The sequence below is a fragment of the Myotis brandtii genome, unplaced genomic scaffold (assembly GCF_000412655.1).
Source record: "Myotis brandtii unplaced genomic scaffold, ASM41265v1 scaffold630, whole genome shotgun sequence".
NCBI lineage: Eukaryota > Metazoa > Chordata > Mammalia > Chiroptera > Vespertilionidae > Myotis > Myotis brandtii.
In genome coordinates this window covers 1,365,458-1,386,738 of record NW_005370412.1, presented here as the reverse complement: position 1 = coordinate 1,386,738, position 21,281 = coordinate 1,365,458, and the positions used below count along the sequence as shown (strand labels likewise).

At 42.2% G+C, this 21,281-nt stretch overlaps 1 protein-coding gene across 1 annotated transcript in view; it reads right to left on the bottom strand.

Annotated features, from left to right (window-relative positions):
- The window catches only part of STX6 (syntaxin 6), a 25,045-nt gene that overhangs the window by 3,234 nt on the left and 530 nt on the right, over window positions 1-21,281 (bottom strand). Inside the window, exons 2-7 of the mRNA XM_005880228.2 lie at window positions 12,514-12,683; window positions 10,491-10,585; window positions 7,879-7,941; window positions 4,811-4,936; window positions 3,483-3,589; window positions 2,235-2,329 (exon numbers count right to left, since the gene is read on the bottom strand). Of these exons, the coding sequence (XP_005880290.1) occupies window positions 2,235-2,329; window positions 3,483-3,589; window positions 4,811-4,936; window positions 7,879-7,941; window positions 10,491-10,585; window positions 12,514-12,683 (656 nt within the window). The remainder of the gene's footprint in view (window positions 1-2,234; window positions 2,330-3,482; window positions 3,590-4,810; window positions 4,937-7,878; window positions 7,942-10,490; window positions 10,586-12,513; window positions 12,684-21,281) is intronic.

Sequence of the window (21,281 nt, the reverse complement as noted above, 5' to 3'; positions counted from 1 at the left end):
CCCCCCCCCCCCCAATCACTTTCTCTTCTGTGATTGCATTAAGTAGGAGTTTTCATCAAGGAGAACATCCATCACGCAAGCTAGCACAGCCCAGAAATGCTCTTTAAAGCCATGTTCCTTTGAAGTGGTAAACTGCTTCTATGAAGCATGAACTAGGTAACCTCAGGGTGCTGTTACCTGAGCTGACTTCTCCAGAGAAGGGGTGGGACTAACCACAGGGCTTTTGGGACCTCAAGTGACAAGTCCTAACCACTTGCCTCAGAGAGCATAGGGAACAAAGGGAACACCAGTAGAAGTTTTTTTTTTTTCCTCCCAAAATATTTCCCTCCCCTAAAGAGAAAAGATGAACAGTAGAATTCAGAAAGTGGGGGGAAGGAAACCCTGGCATCTACCTAAAAGAATGGACATCGGGTAGGAAAATGACAAGATGGTGTCTCTCTTGGGTAAGCAGCCGGCCATGGGAGCCCAGATGTTCGGGCTCTCCAGAACCGTGGGACGTGTGTTCAGTTACTGCCTAATCAAACTTCAGCGTGTCTTAATATACTTTCTGTATGTACAGGTTTGATGAAAAAAGCAGTTAACTTTCCCAAAAGTTATGGAGGACAGAGACAAATACAAATTGCTGTGTCCTCAACCTGAAACAGACACCACCAAGCAGGAGGCCCGGGACAATCTTTCCCGGGCAGCAAGCAAGGATGGGAATGAAAACCACAGGCGAGCTGTCCAAACTGCAGGGCCTTTCAGGCCAATGCGCTGTTCCCTGGCTCCCTTTCCTAGACAAATCTAAAGCTCTTACTTTGCTCCCAAACCTTTCGTGCGGGAGAAAGTAGAATAAAACATAAGCGAGTTTCGGTGCTATTTATACACACTGGACAGCTTATCACAATGCAAGTACTTTTCTAAATTATTCATACCCGGAACGCCGGGAAGCACAGATACAGAGCATCTTTGTTCGTTTGCTCTTCCCCAAACAAAACTGGTGCTGAAGTAGCTACTTGACTGCGACTAATACATACACTAGTGAGAGGGCTGGTGTTTAAACTGATTATATAATACTTCATTAACGCTTTTTTTTTTTTAAACAGAGGGGTGAGGGTGGAAGAGGAGAGAGCAGAGGGAATCAGAAAAAAACCACTTTGCAAACTTCTCTCTCAAAGTGTCAAAGATGAACTAAGTTGTGCCTGCTTCAGGCAATGACGAGCCTCCTAGAAGCACAAACACACTTGATCCTGGGAAGAAAGGAAATAAGCCTAGCTATGAGCTTCCCTTGGTTTTGGACATACCAGGTCATTGCCCCTTGGGGCCATCTTCTTCCTGTCTTATGATTTTTTTAAATAAACATTTACTAAGTACTAAAATACATGGGAGACACTGCTAAACATTAATTATTACTATTTCATTTAATCCTCACAATGACCTTAAGAGCCAGGCATCACCCTAATTTTTAATCAATAAGAAACTGAGGCCCAGAGAACTGTTAATGTAACTTGACTATGAGTTAAACTGCTGAAAAGCAAATATACACATATATTTAAATTTTGCCTCAAAAGGCTAAACTATTAGACTCTCTGACATGTACCTGACCAGGAAACCAATAGGAAAACGAGGTGTCAAGAAACAGGAAGTTCTCATGGGGGAGGCGGTGTTTTGGTTCAAGAACACTTAAATTACCTCAAGGCATATCTCAGTTCCTCCTTTCACCACCCAACCCCCATCAAGTAAAGAGAAAAAAAAGAAATACTGGATTTTCTTTGATTTAAAAAATGTTATTTCTTCTGTAATAGGGGACATCAGTTGCAGTAATAAAATACAGTCACTGGAACACATCTTCCTATATAGTAACTAATTTGAAAGATGTTACTTTTTCATCCCCATCCTGGTGCAAATTTGCTGGAATGTTTCAGGGTGGAGTTAAATATAAACTATGTAAATTAGATCTGCAAGGGCATCTTATTCTGAAATGGTAGGGTTTTTCTTTCAATGAAGTCAGTCCAGGAGAAACAGTAACTGGCTCCTTAATTACTATTTTAAAATAAATTCCCCTTTTTGGCAAGGAAATAGGAAAAAAAGAAAAGAAAAAAGGATTTTGTAATTGGAAAGCAAGTGGCTCCACCAGGAGAAAGGCCACCAACCATCAACCAGCTGTGGGAAAATGTGCCACAGGAAAGGGATCTGAATGGGCACGCCGTGCGAGAACCCCCGAGGCTGTTCCGACAATTAAGCACCATACTTACCACTGGTCATGTGCGATACTTTTGCAAGTTTCTTCATCACATTGTCCAGCCGAGAGTGAGTGCTCTCCAACTCATGGGAGAAATCATCCAGCATACTAGAGAGAGAAGCAGGTGTGGGGAAGGCAGCGGGTAAACACACAGCCTGGGCGATGCATGGGCCATGGGATTCGGTCAGGGCCTAGGCCTTAGTTTTAGCAAACATCAGCCAGCAACACTGGGATTCAAGCCCCCAATCTATTATCTGGGACAGACATGTTTCTTAATTCAGAATTTTTGGAATTTAAACAGGGCCTCAGCAGGGCCTGGGGCAGTCCCCATAATCACACATGTGAATATTTCTGCAGAGAACTCTGAGCTTGGGCTAAGCCAGGGCTCTCAAGGCACCATGCACTCCCCCCTCACAGCAGGTCCCCCTCCTCTGTCACCAATGCATGACTTGCATTCATTTACATAATAGCCAGTCTACCCAGTAAATGGTAGGCTCTCTGATGGCAGAGACACTGACTGTTCTGTTCGCTCCTCTGCGATACCCAGGGCCTCCCTGAACAAGTGCCCGGTTTGAATTTATTATAAATGAATGTATAACACTGAACACAAAATTGAGATAGAAGACTTTCTGATATATTCTAGTAGATTATCTTTTTTTCCCCAGAAAAATATTATAAAATGGTAAAGGTATTATGTAGTAGCATTTAAGAATGCTGATTTTGATGTCATCCTTCAGAGTTAAAAAAGATTGTGCTGAAGGAAAAAACAAATAACTCCAGCTATATTTCCTGGTGTATTTTTACTTTTGATGTTTGAAGGGGAATATTTTGTATTAATTGGAGTTAAATTTTTAAGCTTTTCTCATGAAGTTGAAATGTAAGATGTAGTGGGAGAATCGTGGGATGATAACAGTAGCTCATGTCTGATCCTCTGCAGGACACAAATCTCCAGAGATTACATGTCTGTTTCCCAGTCCCAGTCCCAACCACACTTCAAGTACCTGCTCAGAGGAATTTGAGTGTTTTTGCAGGTGTTGAAAAATAATAATCATCATCATAACTTTGCCCAAACCCTGCTGAATATTTTAACTGACAATTTGCTTCTTTTGGAGGGGCAAGTCTATAAAACAATACAGATGTAGCTATAAATAAAATAGTTTTGGGTTTTACTAGTCACGTAACTGTCAGGCTTGTTAGGGGTCCTGTAAGATGGCCCTTCCCCTCAATTTCATGGCCCCGAGAGGGGCGGTCTCGTGCTCACACTGCCTGTTCCTCCAGCTCCCCTCCGATGCGCTGGGACATATTCTTCAGCACCCCGATGCTGCCAGAGACCAGCTCCAACTGCTCATCCTGCTGCTCCACGATCAGCTGGTGCCAGAGAAATGGGAAACAAGCAATTAAAAGCCGTCTTACCTGGTTCCAAGCCCAGCACTCCAGCAGCTGCTACCTTCTCTGCCAACTTGGGACAATTCTCATTCAGAAGCAAAGCCCAGAAATCAAAGGACCAGACCGGCGCCCCTAAGAACACACTGCTCCAAAGGCTGGATTGTCAAGCTTCTGATAGCTCCTGCTGATCCGACTTGTGAACAGTCAGCGGGGCTTAAAGCCACCAAGAGAGATTGATTCTGGTTGGCTGGAGTCCAACAAGGGACCAGACAATGGCCAAGAGCACCTGTGCAGTGATCACTGAGACACGGGGATGCTGGGCAGAGGAAGCCAGTGCCGGGGTCAGGGTCTCAACACAGCTGACTTAAATACAAAGCTCTGGACGTGGGAAAACCACACACAGAGTCCTTTCCTCCCTCCTCAAGGACACACAGAGGCGGCCTGTGACAGTAAGTAACCTCAAGGATAATTGCTGGATGATAAATGTTTCATTTAATGTGTGGTAGCTTCCTCCTTTTTATTTTTATTTTTTTTAAATTTGCTTGGTTAATAGCAATGTAAGCAGACAGCTGGTTAAGCAAACATGCTAATGGCAAAAGAACATATAGCCTATATAATATATATATATATAACACAATATTTAAGAACCAAGAGCTTCAATGGGTAGATAATCTTCAAATCCTCAGGTATATTATTATTAGTTTCCTTTTATTCCAACTACACGTCAAAAGCAACACAGAGATAATCAACCTCCCTTTCCTTCTACCCTTCACCTCCACTCAAGCAACCATTTTCATGTATAATGGAACCAGTAATAATTTTTGATGAAAAAAAACAGGACTCAATTCTTCTGAAAGTGTGCCTTTGTTGAAATGAACAAGAAACTGAATATATGAGTGGAGGTGGGGGAAGACGTGTTCTTTTGTTTGTTTTTAAACCAGTGGCCTTGTCTGTCAGTTTTGGAGGTCTGGTCTACTTTTCCTCAGAGACCTAATCAAGCTTGGTTCTCGTGAAAGAGCCGTGCTGTAGAGGAGGCTTCAGAAACCCTTGATATATGCAATCATTGCACAGGTAGACACAGGCAGCCGCAGGGCAAGCTCTGGTCCAACCTGCCTGTCATAACAACAGAAGCCCCTGGCTGGCCGAGGACCCAGGGAGGTGCCCGCCTCCACATCTCAGTCCTCAGCAGCGGGTTCCCAGTACCTGTTGCTGTGCCTGCTGCTCCTCGATGAAGTGGGAGTTGGCTAATTGGAGCTCACGGTCCAGGCGCCCGTATTTATCTGGGGTTCCTGTGCTCCACTTCTGGCCACCGCTGTCTCCCAGCAGCGCCTGCGAGAGGGAAGGGGAAACAAGCGGTTACTTTCTGAGCAAGTGCTCCATCGCCGACATAAAGCGTTCTCTGCTCACCATCGCCTTCCCCAGATCCACCTTCACAGTGGTACAGGTTGGTGCCTGCGTGGTCCGATTTAAGGGATGCCAGGAAGGGCACTGTCTCCACACTCTCCCAGTGGGACTCACCAATGGGATTTGTCCCATTAAAATGCAAATGTCAACTTTAAATCGACAAACGCCCATCTGTACACAGCGTTACAATCTGAGAGCACCCAGCCTCCAGGCCAGCTCTGCCTAGCACCCTCGGAAGTTCACCAGAGACCCATGTTCCAGTCCAACGGATTCCAGAGACCTAGAGTCCTGTGACCCAAGAGGTTTTCAGTTTGTTTTTTTAAGGGGGGAAAGAGAGTCCTAGAATGATAAGAAGCTAAGTCATAGTCTCACACACAGAAGGCATAAGAACCATCAATGTCTGTTCAATTTAACCCATGAATAAATCCCAATGCCCCTCAGTTGAACTAAAAGGCTACAAGCCTCACAGACGGGAACTGGGCGTTGCATCACTAGGCAGGTACGGCAACAATGAGTGCCTGACCCAAGTCAGTATCACCACCAGGGCCCTCAGATGCCAGGGGCAGACTCCCCAATAGGAATTCGAGGAAGTTTGTAGCAAGGAAAGGAGAAGTTTGGGACTGTCTTCCGTACATGAAGAGGCGGGCAGGGAGGTGAGCTCGATCTAGGCTGACCAGGATCCCCGCAAGCCTTTCTGACAAGCTGGTAAAGTAACTGCTCGCCCAGCCCTGCACGTGGACCAGCTCCTGGGGTGACCACGATTCTTTTTCCTTACAGAGTTGCCAGTTCTTCTTACCAGCTACTGTTTATCTCTGGGACTGTTAAAAGCCTCACTGATTACTTGGTTCTCTGTCTGAAAAGCCCTCCAACAGCCCCTCAATACCGACACTGACCTCCCTTGACTTTCAGGGGTGAATTCAGTCAAATGGCCACAGTCAGGGGCAAGGCTCGGGGAAGCCTGGGATGCAGAGCATAATTCCAGATGGTTATGAGGAGAGGATCAGGATGCCTGAGAGCTTCCAGCAGACCAGCGCCTCAGTCCAATCAAAAGGCTGGACAGTGACTGTCTCAGGTATAAAACAGAGCAAGGATTTTTTCGGGTGGCTCTGCCCCAGCCTGGTCTTAGGGCTGTCAGTCAAGATTTAAAACATCTGCTGGTCTGATGCAGACTCTAAGGTGCTCTGTGGAGGACACTGAGGCCCATAGTTAATTTCTTCCAGGTCAGAAAAAGGCTCTAGTGCATCATTAGGCTGTGGACAGAGAAGTGGGGCTCCCCTAGGGCCCTGTGTGTTCCTGGGCCGAGTAAAGGCTATTTTTTCTAGCTTATCCATGGGCTACGGTTAGGTGGACATAGGACACACTGTTAAGAGTTGTTTATGCTTTATTGTGCAGTAGCTTAGATTTCATCAGTCTGGCCTCTAAGAGTCTGTTCTACTGGGAAAGAAGATGGAGAGAGGGACCAGGGCACTGGAAGACCAGCCTGTGTGTAGGTCCAGAGCAGGAGGACCTGGCTAGGCAGCAAGCAGCACAGCACCAGGTACTGGCAGGGCAGCAAGGGGGACTCTGCCCGCTTGAGTGCTTAGAGGACCCTGTACCTGCTATTCCTTCACAATCTGTGACTCCAAGACATTTCACTATCCCCCAAAAACAAAATCCCAAGCCATACTTGGAAAGGCAATGCATAAATGCACATATTATATGCTCAACTATACTATCTGAGATTAGGAGTAACGGAGAGTAGGTGTTACCTACTTCACTGTCACAAGGTAGGGAGACAGGAAAAATAAAAACAACAATAACTTGAAAAATGAAACCCAGGGAAAGGAAACAGAAAAATTAAGTGAGGTGATACTTGGAGAGCCCCCTCCCCTTTGCTGAGCTTTTGTATTTATTTTTCAAAATTAAGTGGGTCAAGACACACCTCCAGGTATAAAGTAGGGAATTGCTGATTCCTAGTCAGTTAGATACGGTGAGCTGAATTCTTGAGTTAAGAGTCTAATAAATGGACTATTGGTAACTTTATGGAGTCTGAATGAACTCTAAATCAAGTCTATATTTTAGGTGATGTTGTATATTTTTTTAAAAAGGACTGCATTTTATCAGTTGGAAAGGAATTTCTATCATACACAAAAGTGTCTAATTTTAATAAGATACCTAAAATTCAAGAGCTGGTTTCTTGTAACTTTTATTTTAGATGTGTTAATATTGGTGCTTTGGTTTCAGAAATTTATTAGGTTTCATGAATCATTTGTAATAACTAATAAAAACTGGATCTCATCTCAAAGAAAAGATATTTAAAATGATGAAAGACTTAAATTTAACACATTAAATTCACACACATTTAAGATTCTTCAAATGTCTTTCATTTTATTCTAAATTTCATAAAATTTCAGTTGTTAACTATCTAGTGAATTCTATGAGGTATGCAATGCAATAGCAGCTGGAAATGAAAAAAAAACAACAAACAAACAAAAAGAAAACCCCACCAACAAAAAAAACATGACACAATCCCTCCTCACTCTCAAGGAGCCTGGGGTCCAGCAGAGAAAAAGACAAGTAACTAAGCAATTACAGCCCTTAACAGAACCTGGCACACAGAATGTGCCCAGCAGGTGCAGAATAAATGGCTGTGTGGTAAGGGCACTCTGAACCCCAGAGGAGAGAAGCAGAGGGTGGGAGGGAGGAGGGCAGGGCAGGACAGCTGACCATGCTGCAGGGCAGGCTGATGACTGGCCTTTCACAAAACCTGCCAGCCTCCCTCCAGGCTCAGCAGGCACAGGGCTTCTGCCGGATCACATGATACACAGATGTCAGCATCTAACTCTGCGTTTTCCTTGATTTGATACTCTATATTCAGGTTTACTCACCTGTCTGTTTTTTCTTTCAGCTAATGCCTGCACAGATGAAGTTGACATCTGATCTTTCATGTCCTAATGAGGTAAGGAGGAGACCAGAAAACAAAAGAATATCCTTAGATGAAACAGAGTCACAGTTAACATTTTGTACACTAGCAAAATACACATAACTTATTAATTTTTTTAAAACAAAAAGATAACATTCTTTGGCTTTTTTTTTTAGTCTCATAAATAAAGGAAATAAAGAGAACCTCCCTTTAAAAAGAGGTAACCTGGGCACTAAATTTAATTAGGAGAAAAGAGAAAAGGAACTTGTATTTCCTGGGAACCTACTATAAGCCAGAAACACTGTTAAATGCTTCCGCACATTATCTCTGAATTCTCACAACGACCCTATGAAGCTGGCATTGTCTCTATTTTACAGCTGAAGAGACTGACATCTAAAAAGGCTTAAGGTACTTTCTCAAGGTCACATAGTCAGAAAATGGCAACCTTGGGGCTCAAACACAAAGGCCTGTGCTCAAGGGCTAGCATCATCAAGTATAATGAACACCCATGCGCTTTAGGATAATTACCACTAAACACCTGCAAAAACTTCCAAATAGTGATATGACAAACAGGTCACTTATTTTATTTTTGAGTTGGATTCATGTGAAGTGCAGACTATTTCTAACCAGAGTGAATTTCCAGAGTGGCATTAGAAATAATTTTGTATGGAAAGAAAAATGAATAGACCCATTACTTACAATGAAGAAAAATCACTTTGCTAAATATGAGCCATTTTGCTTATCAACTGTAACCACAATCCAATATACTTTATAATGATTTGAACTGAGTACTATACAAATTTTTTAAGGCTGCCAAAATACTTTATAATTTTCTGTTGGCCGGGAGACTATTTTATAGATGCAAATGTTGAGGTTTTAGGCTTTTGGAAACTTCTTCTAAGACCCATGACAAGTGAATGGGAGAGCAGACAGTGCCACAGCTTTCGTAAGTCCCACTGTGGAAAGTCTGAGTGATAACCACGTTGCTTCAACTTTCAAAGTACCCACTGCTTCCTTCTCTTCTACAGGACTTCAGCTAGACTTTATTTAAATTAAAACAAGGATGATGAACAACCCTAAGTATTCAGTAGGATCATATATAGCTGAGGATGGTTTATATCTCAGCTCTAGAAGCTACAACATTATGTTGCTCGGACTTGATTTACAACACTTCTTTTAAGGATATCAGAAAACAAACTTTGGATTCTACTTCAAATTACAATTTGAAGTAAGAACTAACTTAACTTTCAATATATTAACCTCTGAATTTCAATTTGCAAGATTTACAATACAACCTTTCAGAAAGAACAACTTTAATAAATAAGGTCAAGAAATACATGTTTTACTGCAAGACACCATTTAAATACCAACATTTACAGCGGTGTCCTTCAGAAAATCTACCAAAAATAAAGAAGCAAACTGTATTTATAAGATTAATATGGGGGAATTATTTACCTTACCAAAACATACATTATCAAACAACAGGGCTTCCTTATCAGAATAGCTTTCTGAACTGGCCAGAAATTAGGATTGTCTAATCCAAATGCCCATTATATAGATGGGGCACACCAGAGGTCCAAAGTGGTTACCGCCCCATTAAAATGTTTGTGTATAAACAATTTAGATATATGTATATAAAGAGGCAACTAATGAATAAAATGAGAAGCAAGAATATTTCAAGCTCAGGGATAATCTACCATTTGAAATAATTTCAAAAGGAAATCACATGACATAAAGTTTTTGGCAAACATGTACCAAGGTTCCTGCCTAAGATGACTCTTAAAAAGCCATATGTTAGGACTGATATGATCCCAAGTTTTTTTACTCCAGGAAGCTGCTTTCTAGTACATATGTTCAAGACAGCTGGTTCTCTTACATCTAGTTATGCTAATCAAATGGCTTAGCCATACAGTTTCAAAATACAAACAAATCTTAATCATACAAGATTTGACTTAAATGCTATTTTCTCTCAGGTTTTTAAACAATGGGTTCTTTCCTAAATAATTGGAGACTAAATATTTGTTCACTTGTGTGGGGTTTTGCGCTCTGAGAGATGCCTGCTTGCTCTGGGTAACTCTCGAAAGCCTGTCAGGCAGTGTATATGGAAATGTCGGTAACGGTGGCAAGAGTTCCCGAAGCTGAAACTCAGATGGTGAGAGACCGCCATCCAAACCTGGAAGAGTCCCTCTTCACAATGCAGTGATCACCAATCCATCAAGAAACCAAATGGTTTCTACAATAGTAATTCTTCCTTTAGTCCAGATACAGAGTACAGTAAGAACTAAAGAGGAAAAAGATAACTGGTTTGGAGGAGTGAGAGGTATGGACAAGTAGATACCACTGAAGTAACTTCCCAAAGCCAGCAGTCAACTCTCATTTCTGCTCTAAGAAATATGCCTGATGATACTAAAGACAGATTTCTCTCTTTCAACTAGAGAAAGTCTATGTGGGAAACTGGCATTCAATTCATATGAAGAAGTGGTTTCAGAGTCGACGTATTAGTTTACAATTAAGGGAGAGTTCTGAGAATTTTGGCTATTTCTCACACAAATAACATGATAAGATCATCTTCCTTACCCTGACAACTTGCCGAGTACTCGTGATGAAGGATTTTCTTATACTCAATTCAGTTGCGTCGAGATTGAATTTTCTAGGATTTGCTTCAACTATGCGTGGGTCAAAAAGTCAAGGGAAAGCCATGTCATTACCACAGCCTCACAAACACATTCCCTTAGACCACAGACTCTGTCACAGGCAAGCAGTCAAGTCTGCCCAAGGCTTCTGGAAAGACGGTCAACTTGGCACTCATGTTCTCAGACTTGCTCTGCCCACAACTGTGGGAGGATCCTGTGCCTCAGGGTGGAGACGCCTGCCAGGGGAAGACCCACAGGCCTGACTGGGTCCACAATAAAGCCCTGCTGGCTGACCACAGCTGGGCTGGGCTCTTCCAGATGTTGACCAGCACTTGTATCTATTCTTTCTTGACCCCAGATCACCTTTCCCATGACAGCTTTTTTAAAAAATAGTTTTTTATTAATTTCAGAGAGAGGAAGGGATAGGGAGAGAAAAATAGAAACATCAATGATGAGAGAATCATCGATTGGCTGCCTCCTACACATTCCCTACTGGGGATCAAGCCCGAAACCAGGGCATGTGCCCTGCCTGGGAATCCAACCATGACCTCCTGGTTCGTGGGTTGACACTCAACCTCTGAGCCACACCAGCCAGGCCTCCCATGACAGCTTCTGCAAGCCATTTCCATTTGCCATTAAACCTTCCCACTTATTTCAAGGTGCTAACCCTTCTTCATCTGGAGATTGAGGCCTCTTCAGCAGGGCTTCCCCCAATCTCCTCACGCCCGGCCTGGTCCTGCTGCCCACGTCAGACACTGGCATGACTCCCTGGACTTGTCTCTCATGGTCTGCAGGACACATCTGTGCTATTATCTTAATGTCTGTCCCCGAATCCTTCTCTACCCCTCACTGTCATTCCATGAGGGCTGGTACGCTGTTTTGCTTATTAATCCAATCTCAGTAACTAACAAAATGTCCAGCACATGGTACAGTCAATAACTATTCGCTGGTTGGTGACTACTTATTAAAACTTTTGTCCTCTTTCTTTCATACTATCTCCCCCAATCTTTTTATCTTGCCCCGTTTCAAGGGAAGACTTATCTTGATCCCACCCTCTCACATATTTTGTCTCACTCATTTTAGAGAACACACTTGTCTTTTCATAATTTAAAAGGTGCCTGGGGTCATTATGATGACTAGAAATGATGCATTTCACACAATGGCTGCATGTGAACCTGTGCTGACTACAGAGTGTTCCTGACAAGGTCTGGTTTCCTTGATGCTTTATCACACTTAAACAAACAAAACAGAACCCAGAACATACACCTGGTGTGTCTTCAATCTAAAGTTGTTATTAAATGGGATTTTTCCAGTGGAAAAGGCCACGTCATTTCAGCTTCTACAGGGCTCTGGTTTGTCGGTCAGATCAGTGGACTTCTTTAACATCAATAGCATCACTTAGCATAATAGTTCTTTTACTAAACGCTGTTTCGTGAAAAAAGATATTTCTCCAATGGACATTGTCACGTCACTTCCTCAACAGGAAAAAGGCAGTCTACAAAAGGAATTTCTTTTGAGCTCCAATTACCAATATGTAACATCGGTCTGTATGTACCTCTATGTAGTAATGACTACTAACACTTTTATAGAAGCTCACTGTGTCAGGCACCATTCTAAGCTCTCTGCCTATTAAACTTTCAACAACCCTATGAACTAGGTACTATTATTATCCTAACTTTCTACTGGAAAGGAAATTAAAGCACAGAGCAGGGTGTTCACAGTCACACAGTAACTGACGGAGCCAGGACTTAACACACAGACTGACTCCAAGGTCCGAACGCATGACCACTGCACTATGCTGCTGTGTTGCAGGATCGCCATGCACTAGAGAAGATCTTGGCATAGAAATAAAAACAAGATCAATCAATTATAAAAGGAAATGCCCAAAGTACGTGATAAGACATCTGGGTAAAAACGTGTTCATCTGTCTGTCTGCCCCAAACGGCACGACAGCATGGAAAGGATATTGATGGTTTCGTCCAGGTCCTCTAGGTCCCACTCTATGCTCCGGAGGTTGTTTCTCAGCTCGTTGGTGGTCCAGTCGATTTCCTCCCTTGTGGCCGTGGAAGGGTCCTGGAGGAGCTCTGTCCATCTCTGAAACAACCCCTGGGCAGTGTTGACAGCTTTCTGTACCTCTCTGTAATCAGGTAGAAAGTAGAAGTGTCACAGACAACATGTCCCATAAACAAGTTCCTGCATGACTTACGTGAACATTATGGTCACACACCATCCTCAGCAGCAACCACTATTCCCCAAAGTGTCTTAAAGTCTTTATAGAAGGCTCTTCAAGGGCAAATATCAAAGTTCAAAACTCTAAAGTAACAGTCTAAGTATCATATTCTCAGCTGAGGTCCAGAATAAAATAGACATTATTTAAGCAGCTCTAATATCAAGTTTGTTTGAGAAGGACAAAAAGTTAATTATGCTTCGAACACACTAAGCTTAACACAGTATTAGAAGCAATACTACAAATTAACTAAAGAGCCATTAACATTTATTTTCTTGGGGAAGGAGGTGAGGGGGAGGTAAAAAGGGCTACTCAGTTAATCTTTTAGAGGTAAAGGATTTTTATTTGGGACATTTAAAAACCCCAAACCTCATTAGAAGATTCCCAACAGTATTAGTTCCTGGACTTAGCAATGCTGTCAAGCAGATTCGTGTGTTTCTGGGTCAGAGAGAGACTAGGTCATAAGTGCTGTGACCAAGTATTCTTTTACCTTAAATAATGTCACAAGGTTTTAAAAACTTTTCCCCCACCATTGGGTCAAAATCCACTAGATAAATGTTATAATCTAACACTACCACATATAAAAGCCAAAAAAGGTGTCATTTTATAATTGTAGTAGAGGCCTGATGCACGAAATTTGTGCAAGGGGCTCAGCCCTCGCAGCCCCGGCTTCGTCTGGACGGTCGTTCCACTGTTCGGCCGTCTGGTCTAATTAGCATATTACACTTTTATTATTATAGATGGTCTCTTGTGTACAAAGATAATGACTTGACTGCTCCCAAACTAAGAGATCGGTTCTGATTTTTCTATCATTTCTTAACCAATTCTTCTGTGTTCAATCAGGGTGTTTGTTGTCTGTAGCTTTAAATCCATATTTGTATGCATCCGATTCCCGCTGACATTTCAAGTGCCAGAAGAGAGAACACTAACAAAAATGAAGAAAAGTGTCTGACAATATTTTGTCTGTGGAATACTGATGAGCAAAAAGGATGAGTGTTCAGTAGAGAATCATATAGCTGCTGGGCCCAAGCTGAATACATCACTGAGCTCCACGGCCTGCAAAGCATCTACCAAGGTACATTCATACCCAGTTTACGTGCTGGGCAAGTGCTCTCATAGTTCCTCTCCCATCGGCCTTTGCTTTCAGTCCTAATGAGAAATTCCATTTGAGACAAGCAGGGGAAGGCCTAAGGAAGTGAGATGTAAATCCACTATCTTTGCTCTTTACCGAGATTTCCGGCTGATTTGGTGGAGAAAGAGGTACACTCTTCCCATACCACGAGGCACTGGGTTTATTTGTAAGTGTGGGACATCATCTACAATAATGGGAAGACAGAGCGGGATCTGGACCAATATCTCATTTTAAAGGATGTAAAATTGACCAATTCTGTACAGTAAATACAAATTCCTTTTTGAGAACTAAGAACCTCAAACCCAAGAAGCCCCAGGCGAGGGCATACCACATTCTCCACCACCGGTACACAACTCCCATGCAGGATCACTTAAGCAGCAACCATGTGTGTGTGTTTTTTGGTCTGAGGACTCCTTTGTTCTCTTCAAAATGACTGAAAACTCCAAAGAACTTAAGTTGCTATAGAAATTCAAACAGACATTTAAAAAAATATGTATCAACTAATTAAAAATCACAATGAACTTACTACATGTTAGCACATTTTCGTAAAAACTGACTTCTAAAAAAATAATGAGAAGAATGGCACTGTTTAACATTTTTATTTTTTCAAATTTCTTTAATATCTGGTTTCACACAAAAAAATGGGATTCTCATGTCTGTTTTTACATTCAGTCTCTTGGCATACATTTTGGTTGAGTAGATGATAAAATCCAGCCACATGTACATATATAGTTGGGAAAGGGAGTATTTTAATAGTTTTTGCAGGTAATTGTGGACCAAAACACGGCAAATGGCAGTTTCTTAAACGTTGCAATGTGGAGCCTGGAACTGTATCAAAGACTTTTTGAACTATCATACATTACAATCTATGGCTCTATCTTGTATGTGGAATGGATCTTTTACCCATGTGTGATTTTATAACATCATGTAATGGTCATTTGGAAAGTATTACTTTCCTGGGTATCACAGATCTTTCAAATGCTGACTCATTTTATTACACAGTATTCAAATCATGTAATATCACCACCAATCTCATCAGGAAAAACTTAAGCATTGGGAATTTGTAAGATAATAATAGTTGATAAAAACTTTCCAAAATTCTTTTTAAAAGGGAGGTGGGCTCTAATTGTATCATCTGCAAAAATATTTTCAGGTGTTTTCCATGAAGTGATAGGTTTGCCCCATTCATTTTAAAGAAAATGTCTCAAGTATTTTTTAGGTAATTTTGAGATCTGAGAACATATGCAAGTCTCAACAACCAGTTTGTCAGTCATTCTTTCAAGTAAAAAGGAGATTCTGTGTGGGGGGAAGTGCTTTTCCTGGAGACAGCCATTATTTCACAAGACAGCAAGAGTGCTTCGTGCACGCGCTTATGTTGTCCATAGAATATGGAAACGGGCACCACGGCAGGGAGAAAACTTTTACACATCGAACTAATGACATATCTTTTTTATATACATTTTAAAAACTCAAATTTTAACAGAAAAAAAACTTAATTTAAAAAGAGGCAAAAAGAGTTGAACAGTCCCTTCACCACTGAAGACAGAGATGACAAGATGCTCAATGCCATTAGTCATCAGGAAAAGCAAATTAAATCCACCAGGAGATGCCACTACATACCTAGAATGGCTTTAAGAAGAAAACAACACTGATCGTACCGAGTGCTGACAAGGTGGCAGAGAACCTGGAACTCTCATGTGTTAGTGGCGGGAATGCAAAATGGTACAGGCCCTTTGGAAAACAGTTTGGTTGTTTCTTAAAATTAAGTGTACACTCACCACATGACCCACAATCCCACCCCGGGTGGGTCAACAGTAATTTTGCAATTACTCTTGTGGGTTAAAAGAAAAGTTGTCTTGACTTAGTTACCTACAGTTTTGACCTCAACCTGCTGCTGCTTCCGCGGCTCCCCTGGGATGGGGCTACCGCCACCACTGCCTGCAGGTCCGAGTCGTGAGTGACTTAACTCGTTCTCATTTTCAGTCACTAGACACAACAGCCTTCATATTGATTTTCTTGCAACTCTCACTTCCTTTGGTTTTGTGCCACTGTGCTCTTCTAGTTTCTACCAGTTTTCTCTCTGCTCTTCCTCCACCTGGTCCCAGTGTTTCTCCCTCAGCAGTCTTTTTACAGCTTCTAGGTTCTCGTCAACATTCACAGGTTCAAAAGACCCCTTTAGGACTCCCCAGCTGCGTTTCCAACCCCAACCACTCACCCAGGATTCACTCCTATATTTTAGCTGCATAAAACCAAACAAACCATGTCCTCCCTACACACACAAAAAGGCAAGTATTCAAACAAAAAGGTAAAACTGGGGTTAAAAATCTGCTTCCTTCTCTAACTTCCTGTTTGAGTAAATAGTGCCACTGTTTTCCAAGATTCAAAACTTGTCTAGACAAGTGTCCTCTCTGACTCTTCCTCTCACTTCTCACCTTGCACAACCTCTACTTAAGCCCAATCACTGGAGTTGAGATCTGGAAGGAACTTTCAAGATAACTAGTCTGCACTCATTGAGCAAATAAGAGAACTGGGGCTCAGCCATCTTGGCTGCCTGCCCCGAGCTCTTCTGACTCTGAGTACGAGGCACCTTTCACTACGAAGACCTAGTCAATTCCATCTTTGTTAAGCCTCCAGACAAGTGGATTTTCTTTCTGGACTCAGTACACCTGGGATTGAGCCCTGAAAAGCTGTTTGACCACAGGCAAGTGAATAGTAACTGGGAGTGAAAACCGCCTCCTGGTTAAGAATTGATGATAGGAAACATATTAAATTTAAACTCCTCAGCTGGGTATTCCATGCCCCCCTTCCCCTAAGCTGGCCGACTTTAATATCCAACCTGATTTTCATTAACACAAATTTGGTTTCAGTAGGGAGGCCATCTTCGCACCCTCCCTTTTCTCATTCCTGGCTCTGGACTTTTGTGCGCGTTTCCCTAGCCAGGGAGAGTCCCTACACCTCTGCAAATGAAAAACAGACGTTTCCTTTAAGCCCAGATTGAGACCCTACTTGCGTCACTAAAGTGTCCTTGACCAACATTCCCACTCAGGGTCTTTCCTTTTTTCAATCTCCACAGCATCTCAACTCCATTCCAAAATTGTACACAATGCACATTGTCTTCCCCTACACTCTTCCCATTCTGCATAGTGTTCTCCAAACTAGACTACAATCTCAGGAGCCAAATATAGTATTAGGCATTCAATACATTTATAACCAATGTTTGTAACGTTGTTTTTACAATGAAACATCTGATTCTGATTTTTTTAAAAGTAGGAAATCAGATATGACTTACATCCAATTGTACTGGACTAAAGCTCCTCTGCCAACAAGAATTGTTTTTTTTCCACAGAGACTATACCGATAAACAGTTTTCTTAGCATTGTGAACAGGATGCACAATGCTTGCCTTCCAGGAGCTCATACTCTAAAAGGTTCTATCTATAATAATAAACGCGTAATATGCTAAATAGACCGGACAGCCGGACGACCTACCGGACGAAGCCGGGGCTGCGAGGGCCGAGCCCCCTGCACAAATTTCGTGCATCAGGCCTCTAGTATATAGATAAGATATGGTGAGAGGATAATACAACATAACCCCTACTATCTTGCTTTTTTGCTTACTTATGCCATTATTTCAACACTGATCCACAGCTGAGAACCTGGAAATAAAAGTATGATGGGAGAGGACATGGACATGAACTAGGGTAGAGGAACCAAACCAAAACCAGAGCGTTAGAGAAGATTCCAGAGATATCCTTGTGATGGCACCAATAGGACATGATGACCAAGTGGACACAGGACTGAAGGAGAGTGTGGAGTCAGGAGTGAAGAGGGATGAGAAGAGGATGGACCAGCCAGGCGCTTATAGGCAGGAGGAAGGAGAAGAGAAAGAGAAGATACCCGCCCAGCACCTTGGATGTGCGTGGAGGATGTGCAGTAATTAGTAGAAAAGAGAAAAGCTCTCAGGAGAGAGTTGTACCAGAGTGACCAGGATGTGGGAGGTGCACAGACACACAGGAAGTACCTGAGAACACACGGAGGATCAACCAGTGAGGCTACCCTGATGGATGGGGAGAGGACACAGGCAGCCAAAGGTGATAGGCAGAGCCAGGAGGTTCAGGCATGGAGTGTGAATTACACCACTGACCATGTGTGTAAACCACGGTGAATTGTCGGCACCCCACCCTCGCCCTAAGAGGCATCCCACCCCATCCCTCAAACGGCTTCCAGCTGTGGGCTTTTCTCCTCTGTACTCCGGACAAGACTTCAACAGTGTAAAAAATGAGCCTCAAACACCCAGTCATCATGGCATATATAAGACAGCTTTTTTTCTTTTTTAGCGAAAGTAAAGGTATATTACAGACAAGCTCCCTACTACAGGGAGGGGACCCAAGCGGGTTGTCTTGTAAGGCAGCTTTCTAACTGGTCTCCTTTTTCATCTTTCCTCACACTGATTTATCCAACACTATTACCAAATCAACCTTCCTGAAACCCTGATTTCATGTAATTTCTCTGCTTTAAAAATCTCTGGTGGCCTCAAGATAAGACTCTCCTTGACCCTATCCTACCTTGTACTTCCTGTGAAGTGTTAACAGTATAAGAGTTAGGCAGTTCACATTTGAATCCTGGGTCTACCACTTATTAGCTGTGTAACCCTGGCAAGTGACTTAACTCCTCTGTGCACCCTCAGCCTCATCTCTAAAACGTGGCCCATACCCACATCAGAGAACTGTTCTTATGAAGTGAAAATCCTTATAAAGTGCTTACTTAGCACACAATGCCTGGCATAGGAGTGGCATCCTTTAAATGCTAGCCATTATTATTATTACTCCCCAAATAAACTTCCTACTCCACCTGGGATGTTTGCCTTGATGATTTCTAAACAAACAATGCTCATCTCAGGGCCTTTGCTGCTGGCGTTCCCACCCATGAACCACCACCACCAAAGGGTATTCGTTCAACATTTATGCTAACAAATCCAAGGTACTGGGCTGGAAATACAGGAAAAGTAAACAGTCCCAACCCTCAGAGCTCATAATCTAATAATGCAAGACAGAGGAAGAGGTGCCATAAGGTATTACAGGTGCCAAAGGAAGCAAGCATTTCCTGGAGACAGTGGAGATGCTGACACCAGATGCTGGAAGCCGTGTGGGTGAATCAGCCAGAGGAGGAGCATGTGGAGTAGGAGCATCTAGTACTGGGGTCATGGTCACAGTACTGGGCCAGGCATGGGGGCAGGGAGAGTGAGAGGAGGGGAGATAAGGCTGTGTCATGAAGGTCATGAAGTGCTTGGGCTTTATTCTGCAGGCAACAGGCAGCCGCTAAGTGATAATAACTCAGAAGCCCTGCTTGGGTTCTGTGCTGCCTAATACGGAAGCCACATGACGACTGAATGCCTAAAATGCCCTAGTGTGACTGAGGAACTAAATTTTTAATTTAAATTAATTTAAATTGAGAAACTAATATGTAATTCGGTTGCTGGAAAAATTTTAAGTATGCTCGGAATAGTTTGGGTATGTGACTCTACTTTCTCAACACTAAGTTTAGTAACCCTAAGCGCAGATAAGTATTTCTCATGAAAAAAAAAATTTAGCATTTAAATTAAGATGTGCTGCAAGTGTAAAATACACACTAGACTTTGAAAACTTAGTTCAAAAAAAGTTAACGATCTCATTAATAATCTTTACTGATCAATCACATGTTGAAATATTTTGAACCTATTAGGCTGACGATGACATTAAAACTAATTTCGCCTGCTTATTTTTGCTTTTTAACGTGGCTACTAGGAAACGTGAAATGGCATCTGTAGCTCCCATTGTATTTTGGATAGAACTGATCCGATACAGCCAGGGGTGCATGGAAGAGGAAAGAGAGTGGCAGCAGGAAGAACAATGAGAGACTCCTCGGTAAGAGTCCAGATGAGACAGGCCTGAATTACCTAAATTCTGCCCACCTTCAAAACCTAACGCAAGACTTAATACTGCCTCCGAAAGCTTTTCCAGTCATAACCATCCCTAATGAGTCACCTTTCTCCAAACTCCTGGGGCATTTATCTTCTGTAGTATTCACTACAGCACTTCAGCACTTGCCACCTGTCATTTCTACTTAAGTTTTACGGTCAGTTGTTTCTCAGATTAGACTATCAGCTCCTAGGGTAAGGGCCACAATCTAGGCGTCTTTAATTTTTCCACGTTGTGTGATGCATTTTCAGTACTTTTAATGAGCAGAACTACATGGCTTCTCAAATACTCTGTCACATATACAGTCCGGAGGCACCCATGTGGCTAACTTTACCTATGCACAGCAGAAGATATTGAAAATCTCATTTCCTTCAGGCACATTACAGACAATAAAATGATGTCAAAATCAACCAAAACTCCAGGCCAATAAAGCAGTGATATCTAATCAGTGAGCAAACATCAGGAGACTGTATTGGATACTCTCAGGAAATAACAAATGTCAAGATGGCAGAGCAATTTAACATTTTCACAAATTCCATTAAAAATCAAACAAAAAATTTCTGATTTTCTCTGATCCCCAGTGCCAGAGATTACCTTTGCAACCTAAGCATTTAAGAACTTTCATTCAGGGGGAAAACACACAGCTTTAACATTTAAAAATTAATCCCTAAATCAATCCTTTCAATAAATAACACATTTTCCAGATAGAGAGTGACATATTACTAAAAAACAAATCTACAACTTAACATTTTCCCATCTAAATTAGAGTAAGGTGAAGAAAACCCTTTTTAGGGAATTGTCAATAACTGTATATTTTACTGTATCTTGGTTAATGAAGTATTTCACTTCAAGTACCATTTACATTTTTCTAAGAACCCTTAAAAAAATTTAACACTCAGGCACCAGGTCAACTTGCTCCACTACAGAAACAGGAAGCCAGTAGCAACTAGTTGAAAGCAAAGGGACACTGGATGGTTATTAGTACTAACCTTCTGGGAACTTGACAGTTCTCAGATTTGTTTGTTTTGACATTTAAAACATAAAGCTGACAGGTTGTAACAACCTCAGAATCCATCTTTCTTGCATTTATTTAATGGCTACAAAGCTGATACAGAAATAAAATGCAATTAAAGTTTCTATCTCCATACAATCCAGCAGCAATCAAAGATGGAGTCAGGACAGCTCAAAGGGAAAAACAAGTGAGCAAACCTGTCCAACAGTCGGGGTGAAAGCAGGGAGCTGGAAAGAAAGCACTCGTTTCCTTTACCACTGTGGGAAAATCCCGGTGCTAACAGAAAGCCTAGGAAACTTTAGTTTGGCCGATTTCATTTTGTTTTCCTTCCAGCATCACCGAGCATGAACGACTGCTTTCCTCCCGGCCCATTCCTCAGTGAAAACTCCCCCACTGAATTAAGCTGCC